This window comes from Calliphora vicina, chromosome 5 (genome assembly GCF_958450345.1).
Source record: "Calliphora vicina chromosome 5, idCalVici1.1, whole genome shotgun sequence".
In the NCBI taxonomy this organism is placed as follows: Eukaryota; Metazoa; Arthropoda; class Insecta; order Diptera; family Calliphoridae; genus Calliphora; species Calliphora vicina.
The window spans coordinates 97255647-97269312 of NC_088784.1; the positions used below are offsets into that span (position 1 = coordinate 97255647).

General features: G+C 29.0%; 1 protein-coding gene across 1 annotated transcript in view; it reads left to right on the top strand.

Moving 5' to 3' along the window:
• Positions 1-13666, top strand: part of LOC135959801 (uncharacterized) — a 69925-nt gene that overhangs the window by 14540 nt on the left and 41719 nt on the right. Inside the window, exon 3 of the mRNA XM_065510872.1 lies at positions 10644-11806. Coding sequence (XP_065366944.1) covers positions 10779-11806 — 1028 coding nt within the window. The 5' untranslated portion in view covers positions 10644-10778. The remainder of the gene's footprint in view (positions 1-10643; positions 11807-13666) is intronic.

The following is a 13666-nucleotide window of genomic DNA, read 5'->3' on the forward strand; positions in this document are numbered from 1 at the left end:
GCTCCCATCAAATGCTTCTTTTTTTGTTTTTTGATGAGTCTTGCTGCTAGCAAACGTTTTGAAATTGGACTGGGCGATATTTTTCTTTTGTGTTGTGTCTCGCACGTTGAAACCGATGGAACACATTCACATTTTGGCACAAAAATCGACATTTCGGAAATCGAACTGATAGAGTATTTTAGAAGCTACAGCAGCCAACCTTGCTAATAAGAGCCAAACAAATTAAGAAATCTATTAATTAATTAATATTAAATTTAATGCTGCCCCTCTGTTCTAGTCAAGAGAATGACACTCCAGTGTTTGAGTGAATTCCAGTTTGAATTTCTTGTTTAACAGCAGTTTATTTTTGGCAAAAAAAAAGAAATAAAGACATTGTAAAACCCTAGACAAAAATGATATATTCGCTGCAGACACATAAACCAACAAACAAATACACTAGATGGCTAAAACAATTCTAAAGTGAAAAATGTTATAAAAAAACGAGAAGATTTATGATATGACATGTTACTATTATGTTCACATTTATCAAAAAAAAAAGTGAACAAAATTGAAATTATAAAAACAACTACAACGATGAGTGTAAAAAGGAAACGAAATGTAGAACACCAAAAAAAAAATCAGTATAAAAGAGTTGGTAACAAGAAAACAAAATAAAATTACAAGTGTAACATACATCCGGTGGCAGGGAAAGTTTGAATATCCTTTTGAGTGGCACAATAGCATAAAAAATGGACAATTTTATTAATAGGGACAACAAAAAAAACAGAGGAAATTTATTATTATTATACCCAGCAAACAATTTACATTCAATATTAACTCTAACTCATATTAATTCTCGATATTATCTTGTATAATTTATTACAACCTGTTAAAAGTTTTATTCACTTTATTTTTAAAAAGGCAACATTGCAATTGAATGTGTTTCTGAAATTGCTTTATCTCTATTTTCCTTGAAAATTAAAGCAAAAATCGCAATAGACAATACAAGCATCAAAACTCAATATCTTCTGATTTTGACCTGATATTTTGATTCTACGACCTAAAATTGAGTTTGAATGTCCCGGCGTTTTGATGTATCAATGCAAAAGTTTAAATTTTACTTACAGTGTTATTTTTTCGCGAGATACCGAATTATTTTCAAAAAAAACTTTTTTTGGAAATAATTCGAATTTTGTCCATAATAATATGTTGAATAACTATAATTAAAATAATCCTCAAATAAGCAGATTCAAATGATTGCTGATATTAGCCAGTAACAAATTTCAGAATTCGAAATTTTCGATGCAAAATAAAACTTTGTTGTTTACACTGTAATGTTCAATAACTAAGTGAGTATAAATGATACTTGTACTTTTCAAAATGACATCTAAGTTATAAAAAACAAATATCGCGTTCAAAAGATACGCCAGCTATTGTAAGTTACGCATTTTTAAGTCATACAACCAATAATTTGATGCTAAAAAAAATCATAAAATTTCATGCATATTTCAAACTTTCAACAAAATTGATTTCGATTCTGATAAAGACTAAATGAGAATTAACAAGTAAGAGAGCTATATTCGGCTGTGCCGAATCTTATGTATCCTTCACCAAATTATACTTTAAAATAATTTTTTTTAAATATTTTTTGGTAAACAAAATTTAAATTTGTTTTTTAATTTTTTTTAGAAAAAGTTTTTCCAAATTTTTTTTTTAAATTTTTATTTTTTTTTTTTAAAAAAAAGAATTTATGACAAATTCTTTTTTATGAAAAAAAAAATCGGGTTAAAAAATATTTTTCCCGATTTTGACCCATTGTAAGTCCAACTTACTTATATACATCGTTGCAATGGACTTTGAAATATCTATCATTAGATATCCATATTGTCTATATTAATGACTTAGTAATATAGATATAGATGAAAACAAGTAAGAAAGTATGGTAGGTCAAGCCCGACCATATAATACCCTACACTAAGTAAAAGAGCAAAAACATTTTTCTTTTAAAATTTCAATAATTTATATTTTTGAGTGATTTTCGGAAGTGGGCCTTATATGGGAGCTATGACCAATTATGGACCGATCACCATGAAATTAGGTCGTGTGATTTGTGTCTATATTATAATTAACTATATTTAATTTTGTGTGTATACCAACATTTTTAAGCGATTTATGCACGTTGAAGTGATTTTCGGAAGCGGGTCTATATGGGAGCTATTACTAATTATGGACCGATCGTAACAAAATTTGGTGACATTAATTTTGTATATATAAAATTTATTTGGAGTGGAATTTGTATAGATATCTATATAAATTAAACATTTATGACCGATAAAGTCCAATTTCGGGAGGACATTTGTATGGGGGCTAGGTGAAATAATGGACCGTTTTCAGCCAGTTTCAATAAGCTTGGTCCTTAGGCCGAAAAAATTATATGCACCAAATTTTATCAAAATATCTTCAAAATTGCCACCTGTACTCTGCGCACAAGGTTTACATGGATAGCCAGCCAACCAGATGGACATCGTTTAATCGATTCAGAAAGTGATTCTAAGTCGATCGGTATAGGTGAGTGTTAGACTAATATTTCTGGGCGTTACAAACATCTGCACAAACGCATTATACCCTCCCCACTATGGTGGTGTAGGGTGTAAATATGCCAAAAATCGAAGTTGTCCCGGTTGTCAGCCATTTGTGGGCCGATTTTAAATATAAACCGAGCCGGAAGCATTCTCGATATATTGATGTATGAATCATGCATGTAAGTTATTTGTGGGCTACGGAAAGTTGATTTCAACATACAGACGGACACGTCTATATCGACTTCCCCATCTATAACGATCCAGAATATTAAAATGTAGAAATTAGAAACGGAATGACAAACTTATATATACTAGGATATTCAATTAATCGGGTTTCTGGTTTATTCGGTTAATCGAGCAAATAATTAAACGGGGTTTAGATTTAATCGGTTAATTTTAAATTATTTGATTAACCGAATAATTTCTATTTTAATTTTAAACTGAAAATAAAACCACGAATTTTGTGTACTTATCTAAGTATTTTATTAATAAAAAGAGCAAAAACATAAACAAAACATAAGATTTTAACCAAAAAATAAATAAAACTTTAATAAAACTTAAATTGGAAAAAACTCTCTCGCTGATTGTAGATGTTGGAGAAATCGAAAGTATGGCATGATAAAGAATATCCAATATCTCAGATATTTTTTTTAGTTTTTTCTAATCATATAAAGTCCTAAATTATACCATTAGAGTCCTTTTTGGATTTTTTTTTGATTTTGAATACTTTTAATAATTTCGATAAAATACGTTTCAGTAATGTGCAAAAAAGAAAAATAAATTACGGTTAATCGACACAAATTAATCGGTTTATTTGTTATTTGAAAATCGTCAATTTCGAATTATTCGAACAGTTAACCGACCAAAATTAATCGGTTAATCGATTAACGGTTAATCGATTGAATACCCTAATGCCCTTCCCACTCATGGTGAAGGGTATAAAGAAGAGGAAATTTAGTTTTTGGTCACAACAATGTCCTAGAAATTTAAAATTACAAACATTTAAATTATCAACCCAAATAAATGATATGAAATTTAATATCAGAAAGTCAACTACGAAATGTAGTTTTAAGAAATAGATTTCAAATGAACATCTTGCTAACCGATAATTGGTTAAAATTTTATTTTTTTTTGAAAATTTTGTGGAATTTTAATACATAAATAAAATTGTATAGTTTTTTGGTTTGTTCTGAAAATTTTTATATATTTAATTCGAATTTTTTTAGAACTTTTTTATTATTTTTTTTTAATTATGTATTCTATTTGATCCAAAAATTTGGAACTTCAAATAAAATCTGCAACCTTTAAACGTTATCCGTTTATGCTCTAACATCCAGAATTTGGTTTTTAGATGCCAGAGAACAATTTTATACAATTTTAAGGGCCAACCTAATGTTTACATTCTTCTATGAAATAGAACAGAATAACACATAAATACTCTTAATATTGTTGTTTTTACTAAAGGATTATTTCTTTTTAATTGGAATTGCATTATTTCTAATAGTACTTATTATTGCATTTAGTGAAAAGAACTAATTAACGATGTCATAAAGAATTTTCTTTAGAATAAACTAAATCTAAAGTGATATAATAGGGAACATTTCTGCGAATCGTAAATCCAGCTTATCTTTTAATGACTTTAATATTAAGTTAAACATATAAGTTATGGTGCTGGATTCGACCCTACAATATTACTTACACTCTACCTTATTAAATTAATAAACCTTTTGGGGCGAAAGTAATTTATTGGTGAAAAATTTTATGTTTGTTTTTCGCTTGTAGCGTTTATCATTTACTAATATATTTGGTAATTACAATTTGGCAATATTTGATTTCATACAATTTGAGTGAATAAACTTTTAAAATAAGTTTTAAATGTGTTTTTTTAAATACTATTTAATACTGTTGGTTTGTTGTATTTCTAAATCAGTTTTTGAAATCATGGTTTTTAGTTAGTTATTTATTTATTTTAAATTTTATTTCAATGTCTGATTGCATGTTTATTTAAAATTGATTTTATTGGCCGTTTCTAAACAATTTCTGTGGTAATCACATACAAATTGCAAATAATTTTAATGATTTTCAAAAAAAACAAAAATCAAATAGACCAACCATCAACCAAATAATTGAGGGGATTTGTGTGGAATATTGTAAATAATTTAAATTTGTAAAGCATATTTAATTAACACAATTTATGCTCCCATAAATACACGCAGAAAAAAATAGCATGGTTGTGGTAAACATAATCTTAGATTTATGATTGCATTTCAAACATATTATGATCATTATTAGTGTCATAAAATATCATATGAGGAGCCGCAGAAAAAAGGTACTTTTTTGAAAATTTAAAAATTTTGGGAAATTAATTTTTTCTAGAAGATTCCAACCCAAATATTATAAAAATACCAAAAAATCAATTTGTAAAAAAAATTCCAAAAAGTACATTTTTTTCTGAGGCATATTATAGTGAAATGTAGTCATAATATTATCTAAATTAATCATATGACCATTAAAAGTTATTTTTGGGAATACTAAATTTAATTTGAATAGGTTTTAAATTCCCAATTTAAATATTATTGAAATATTCACTGAAACTTATTGTTGTTAGCTTTAGGAGAGATAAGATATTATACAAATAAAACTATAGAGTGAATGAGAATTACAAACTCCCAAACTTTACTTGTAAAAATATCAAAGCTTGGACAAACTCCAACAATATAAACTAACACAAAAGCATTCTACAAATGGTGTGAACAAAATATTTGGGGAATTCAAACGGTCTCCTATTAGGTCGTATTGTCATAATGTCATAAAATATTTTTTTAGTTTAAATAAATTTTTGTTGGCTTTCAAACAAAAAAGTTATAAACTAATAAGACTTTTAGAACTATGTTTATTGGTTTGTCATAAAATAACACTTTTTTTGTTTGCAGCACAACAAGAATTTGTTTAAACTAAAAAAATATTTTACGACATTATGACAATACGACCTAATAGCAGACCGTTTGAATCCCCCAATTATTAATAGTAAACATTTGAGTTTTTCACCGCAAAATTTTCAATGCCGAAATGCCGGGAAATTGGGCGAGAATTTCCGGGAATTACTTTCCTTAGTAACAATAACAAGTTCATTATTCAAATTATTCCAAAAACTCGTGAATGTTCAGGGCTTTCACAGAATTCTATTGCGATCGAAATTGGAATTATTTTTGTAGAATAAAACGAAAATGTTTGGAATAAAACCACCTTCCGTGAAATTTAATTTTGTTTAATATCATTAGGATTTCTTCAAGTTTTAATTAATATCTTAACTTAATTTTTGATTTAATAAGAAAAACATTGCAGATTCAATCGAATTAATTGGAATCTAACGAAGGTAGAACTAAATCTAATGGAAATTGAAGCCATTCCGATTCAAATGACAAATGGTGACAGGTTTGTATATAACCAAAATTAGAAATCGAGTCAGTTTATCTCTTTTTATTTAATTTTTATTGGATTTCTTTATTTGTATCCATTTACATTTTAAATCCAATGAAATTGTTTAGCTTTTTAACGAAGTCTACATTCTTAAAATTGAATTTTCAAAATTAATCCCGATTTCCCGGAAAAAGAAAAACTCAAATCACACCTCATGAACAAGAACCTAGTGTAATCTAGTGTAATCGTTTGAAAATAATGTTTTCCGTGAAACCAAAATAATGCCCATAAACAAAATTGTTTAATTGTATTATTTTGATGGTTTATTGTATATAAAATTCCACATTTCACAACATTACAAAGAACTGTACACAGCAATTATTATTATGAAAAAAAGTAATTGTATTAATTAAGAGCTAATTTGATTTTATGAAATGCTCTGGGAATGTTATAATAATTAAAGAAGAGAATTTACCAACTGTTGATAGTTATGGAATTAAGGCAATTTTTTGCATGCTGTTGTGAAATTAGATAATTGTATGGAAAATTGAATAAAAACAGGATTAAGTACCAATTATATTGAGATGTAATGAAATATTAAATTATTTTTAAATTACGATTCAACTGTTTTTATTTTTTCTTTTTTTTACAAGCGATTTACATTAGACGGGCTCCATTTGTATGGAGGAAATGCAAGGTGTCAATGTTTCCGACTTAAATAAAGGATTAGTTTGTTTCAGAAAAGCATTTGACCAAAAATGTTGTCCTGTAATGAGTATTTATGAAGCTGGATCTAAGGATAAAAATCTAGCAATTATATATTTTTATACCTTACACCAATGTATTGTACCGGGCGACTCAAAATCACTTTTTGGGTCGATTAAACAATATCCGAACGTCCGCCCGTCCGTCCGTCTAGCTGGCTCTCCAGTACAGGTCGCAATTTTGATGATATTTCGATTCAGTTTTTTGCGGCCCATGGATTCCGTTTATTTCATCTAGCCCTCATACAAAAGTTCCCTAAATAGGACTTTATCGGTCATAAATGTTAAATATAAATAGGCATCTAAACAAATTCTGCTTTCAAAAATCACTGATGAAAATAAATTATTGAATTTTTAAAATAAAAATGTTGTCCTTGTTTAAAAAAGTATAAAAACACCACAAATTTCGAAAATATTGAAAAAATGCGAGATTTTTTAAAATTTTTAGCTTTTATTTTGAAATTTTGGTACAATATAAGTTTATTCAAAGTATTGGCCATTGTTAGCTATGACCTTTTCCCATTTTTCTGGCAACATATGGATTCCAAGCCAAATAAAGTCAATATCGGATACTCTGTTCCAAAGTGAGGCGTATCAAAGAGAGAGCGTTTTGCTGCTACCAAATACAGAGAATTACCTTAGCGCCTTGGATACTTGGCTTTGGTGTAGATTCGGCTGATTGGGCGTGCTTCATATACGATTTCTTACGCATCGGGTTATCGTAATGGATCCATTTTTCATCGCAAGTAATGATTTGGTGCAAAAATCCTTTTCTTTTATAGCATACAAGCAGCATTTCAGACATACAAAATTGTCTTTCAAGATCTCTCAATTACAATTCGTATGGTACCCAATTTACCTGCTTTTGTATGAATCCTGCTGCTTGAAAACGTTTTGAACTTTCTGCTTGAGTAGCTGTCAGTGAGTTTGACAATAATTTTCATTTACAATTTCTTGGTCTTCAAACTTTTTAGGCTAGCCTAGGCGATCTTTGTTTTCCGTGTCAAAAACTCAACTTTTGAACAGCGCCAACAACCTTTCGCACATTGAAACCGATGGAACACAGTCACTAGAGTTTTTCACGGGAGTTCCCGAGAATTCCGCAAAATTTTCAATCCCGAAATCACGGGAAGTTGAGCGAGAATTCCCTGGAATTATTTTCCTTAGTTTTATGTGATGTTTTTTGATCATGATATACTCTAAAAGAAGATTAAAGCTCTAAAACAAATGTAGAAGATTCATAAAACAAAAAATAATTAACCGCAATAGACCAATAACAACTTCATTATTCAAATTATTCCTAAAACTCTTGAATGTTCAGGGCTGTCACAGAATTCTAGTCCGATCAAAAGTGAAATTATTTTAGTATTTTGCTTTTTTACAAAGATTAAAACGAAAATTCGTGGAATTGAATTTTATTTAACATTATTAGGTTTTCTTTAAGTTTTAATTAACATCTTAACTTAATTTTTGATTTAATAATCAAAACATCGCCATTTCAAATGACAAATGGTGACTGGCCATTTAGAAATCGAGTCAGTTTATCTCTTTATATTAAATTTTTATTGGTTTTTATACTCTTCACCATGAGTGACAAGGGTAATCCGTTTGAACTTTCTATATTTTTCATTTGCGACCACATAAAGTATACATATACATTCTGGATCGTTATAGATAGCGAAGTCGATATAGCCATGTCCGTCTGTATGTTGAAATCAATTTTCCGTAGCCCCCAAATAACTTACAAACATGAACATCAATATATCGAGAATTCTTCCGGATCAGTTGCTATTTAAAATCGAGAAAATCGGCCCACATATGGCTGAGATACAAGGAAAAAACCTATATATATCTATATCTGGATTATTAAGTCATTTATTAATGTAGACAATATGGATATCTAATCTTTATATATATAATTCTTCTGTACGTGTGTTAGTAACTGAACTCCTACTTAACGGCTGGGCCGATTTCGATGAAATTTGTTGTGTGTGTTTGAGTGGGTCCCTGGATGGTTTAGATTCACAATTGACCTATACAATGGGCATGGCACCTCCCATACAAAGTAAACATTTATTATTGCATATATGGAGTACCAATATAGAGGGAGTCTTCAAACTTTGTGTGAGCTATGGCAGAACAATGTTTGCCGGGACAGCTAGTCTATATATATAAAAATTAAATGGTCCATGTATGTAATGGCATCACGTGAGAATGGCTGGAGCGATTTGGCTGATTTTTTTTTATTCGATTCGAAATTTTCAGGAGATGGCTTGTAAAGAAAAAAAATAAAATTCCGTGGAAAACTCGGAAATTCTTTTTTTGGGTCCAGTCAACTGTAATAAAAAAGCCCCCTAAAGTATGTTGTACAAATTTAGATATTTTATTTGCAAATAAATAAGAACAGGCAGGTGTATGTGGGTTGGAGAAACTTGAAGAACTAACATTAGTAAATGCGAAGCCGGGGCGGTCAACTAGTGATAGATATTTCAAAGTCCATTGCAACGATGTATATAAGGTTATAATAATTTCGAACTAGAATGGGTCAAAATCGGGAAAAATATTTTTTAACACGAATTTTTTTTACCAAAAAAATTTTTTTGTCATAAATTTCTTTTCAATAATAAAATTAAAAAAAACAATTTCGAAAAAAAAATTTTAATTTTTTTTTTAATTTTCAAAAACCTCAAAATTGTTTTTTTGTTTTAAAATTTGTATTTTAAAGTATAATTTGGTGAAGGGTATATTAGATTCGGATTTTTTGTTTTAAATATTTTTTAAACAAAATCAAACATTTTTTTTAATGTTTTAAAATTTTTTTTTTCCAAATTGTTTTTTAATTTTTTTTAAAAAAAGTTTTTTCAAAATTCTTTTTTTTAAATTTCTTTAATTAATTTTTTTGGAATTTTTTTTCCAAATTGTTATATTTTTTTTTCGATTTTGACCCATAGTATGTCCAACTTACTATGGTCTTATATACGTCGTTGCAAAGGTCTTTGAAATATCTATCATTCCATATTATATCCATATTGTCTATATTTATGACTTAGTAATCCAGATATAGGTCAAAAATCGAGGTTGTCCTAGTTTTTTCCTTATATCTCAGCCATTTGTGGACCGATTTTCTCGATTTTAAATAGCGACCGAGCCGGAAGAATTTCGGAGATATTGATGTATGAATCGTGTATGTAAGTTATTTGGGGGCTTCGGAAAGTTGATTTCAACACACAGACGGACAGACGGACATGGCTATATCGATTCCGCTATCTATAACGATCCAGAATATATATACTTCATGGGGTCGCAAATGAAAAATGTGGAAATTACAAACGGAATGACAAACTTATATATACCCTTGCCACTAATGGTGAAGGGTATAATAAATGACAGATATGTAATCAATACCGCGTTCAAAAGATACGACATCTATTGTAAATCCCGCATTTTTAAGTCATACAATCGATAGTTGAAAAGTCGACCATTCAAAAATTTAAGAAAGTCGAAAATTCGAAAAGTCGATTTTCAAAAAAAATTGGTCTTAAAAAAACTAAACATTTTATTTGAGAACTTCAATACCTTTTTTTATCCTCTATATAAAGGAAGCCACTCGAAAAAAGCTCTACAGCTTTTTTATAACAAACTAAAGTATTCTTCATGGTGCAACTTTTTTGTTAATTTAGAATAAGTTCCTCTTTTTTGTTGGCATTATCTTTAATAATAAAATATTTCTTGTTCATACATAAGTATGTGCCTTCTTGGCTTGTATATGGCACGTGTACTTCAAACGTTGAAATTATATTGCTAAATTTAAACAGACTTTAAATGTATTTTTCTTCAGCACTCGTTACTTATTTATTAAATTCATCTTCTTCCACCTTGATTACTTCATTTCCTTAAGAAATACAAATAGAACGAAGAAAAAAACAGGAGAGAAATCACATTAAAAAAAATCTTAAAACTAAATGTTTTGATGTCGTGAGAAGAAGAGCAAAACAATAAACAAACATAACGAAAGCAGGAAGAAGAATTAGAGATGTTTGTGGCCATAAATCAAATGAAATATAGTGCCAAAAAGCGAAAAAAGGAAAAGGAGATGGAGGAGTTGGGTATAGAGGGGCACGACTATGACTATGACAAGGAAATGCAGGAAGTTAAAGAAAACAATATTGTGATGCCAACAGACAGAACAAATATATTAAGGGAAAATAACGATGAAAGCGAACAACAACAACAACAACAGCAGTTGGCAAAACAAATGAATGACACGGCAGCACCTTTGCAGATGCCAGCACAAAGCAATGGAAAAACAGCACTGGCGATGGCCTCCTCAACTAAGGATGTATCAACAATAATAACAGCAAAGGAAAATAAACAACAAGCAACAAAGATTACGCCAACAACAACAACAACATCTACATTGACAAGTGAACCTGCAGATAATACGCCAACATGTAAATGGAAAAATTGCCAATGCAATTTACAAAGCGATCAACATTTAAAAGGAACTCAACATCAAAAACAACAACAACAGCAACAGCAGCAGAAATGGCAGCACCAACATCACTATGACTACGAACAACCTTGCCATCACCAGCCAACAGCGACAACATGTAAACAAGCAGCTGCTACTACTTCATCTCCACCTACCCTAATAACATCCCTTGCCACTGTTTATATTTGTTTGGGCATACTGACATTGGCTTTAGCCTCCCTATCTGTGTTATTTTACTCACATGTAGTCTCCTGCACAACAACCTGCCAAAATTTCACATCATCATCATCATCAGCAGCATCACCATCTTCACTCCATAACAGCCAACTGGGAGATACAAGTTCTTCATCAAAAATCCCCAAAGAATTTTCATCATCATCATCTCCACCCTCATCAATAGTGTCTCCATCGTTATTTCGTGAACAATTTCAGCAGGAATTATTTGCGTCGGAACATGTGCTGCGTGCTATGGTAGAGCAAATATTATTACAACAAGTAGAACATCTAGGAAAACAACAGCAACTAATAAATGGAAAACCTCTTTCCTTGGGGAATTTATCTGATCAAAGGTAAGTTTTCCATATGTTATTTTTGTTTAAAATTTATATATCGTCAACTGAAATTTATAAAGCTGTAACTTAAAAATTATAAGAAATATTTAGAAAATTTTACATTCTAAATGATTGAAACCATGAGTAAAGGTACGGTCACACACAGCTAATATTTGACGTTTATCGTCAAATATTTCATTGCCTGAATCTGACCACAAATAAAATTTAGAGCAAACAACAAAACAGATGATTTTAGTCAAACAAAATTATTTGTCGGCAAACAAAATATTTTCTTAATGTGAACAAAGTGTGACCACTAGCTACATAAATACCTAAAAAATATATAATTTGATCTTGCAAATATTTTTAAGGTTAAAGCACTTATTTCGAATTGTAAAGTAATCATTTTATTAGAGATTTATTGAATTTTGTTATCATATATTGAATTTAATTTTTCACTTTTTGTTTGACCAAACTGCTGCGAAAAAGAATCAGTAAATATATTTGCCGTGTGGTCACACTATATCAAACACTTTCATAAAATAATTGTTTGATCAAATAGAAAAAAACAGAAAATTATTTGCTCAGCATGGCGGAAAAATAAGAGGAGATTATTTAAATATTTTTCGAACTAAATTAATGACACAAATTCACTATTTTTTTTTAAACATAAATAGATATTCAATATTTCTTGAATATTTGTTATTTAAATTATTTTCACTAAATAATTGCATCAATAAATGAAGTCTTCTTCTTCACATAAAAGTCATTCAGCCTAGGATGACATACTGGGAGAAAAACTAATTGAAGACATGAAGTCTATGTTGCGATTTTTGCAATTTTATGCGATTTATATTTTTATACGTTTAACATAGTCTGATGTTTGATTATTTTTTATTTATACATGGAGTTTGTCTATTTTCAAAATTTAAAATTGCTCATATGTACATATGGAATATTAACTGAAATTTTACAGATTGAATTTAAAATCAAAGAAAATTTTTTATAGATACATAAATAGTATGAATTGATTGTAATTAAAAAATAATTCTTAAACAGTATGATCTGTTTAATTTTTTTTTTACTGCAGAAGAAGAATATGTCTAATAGCATTTTTCACTTTTCTGATTTTAGTATCATACAAACATTTTTATTATAAATTTTTAGATAATGCGATTGAATTGGAATTAATTAAAAATTTATGTAAAAAAGGTAAACATTTCCATAAAATTTAACAATATTTGTGAACATGTTCTTATTCTGAATGAAACAAGTTTGGAAAAAGTCGTGTTCGATTAATAATATGTATTAAAAAACCAATAAGCATTTTTACTGGAATTCAAGTTGATAGCAAGTGTAATTCAAGCCTTGAGTTATAGTCAAGCAATTGAATTATAGTTGTATTACACTTTATTTCAATAGCATTCTCCAGTAAAAAGGAAACATAAATTCAAGCCATATGTTTTTTGTTTGAAAAATATTTAATATTTCAAATATTTTTCAAGTATAAAACATGATTACATTTCCATTCAATTTCAATTATGAATTGTGATAGTAATATATTTAATAAATAAACATTTAATAATTATATTATTAAATTGTTCAAGCTTGTGTTCTTTTCGCGATTTGTTTTCATTATTTAGCGATTTTTAATTTAAGATATAGCAACACTACTTTTGCGATAACACATGATGCAACAGCTGTTATTTGACGCTGTTTGATCTTGCAAATGAATTGCAAGATCAAATAAAAAAATACCCAAAATGCAGGAAAATATTTGCTGTTTAGTGGTCACACATTGGTCACATTACAAGAATGTTTTCATATTGACAAATAAATTTGTTTGACCAAATTCAGCTATTTTCTTGTTTGCAGTGC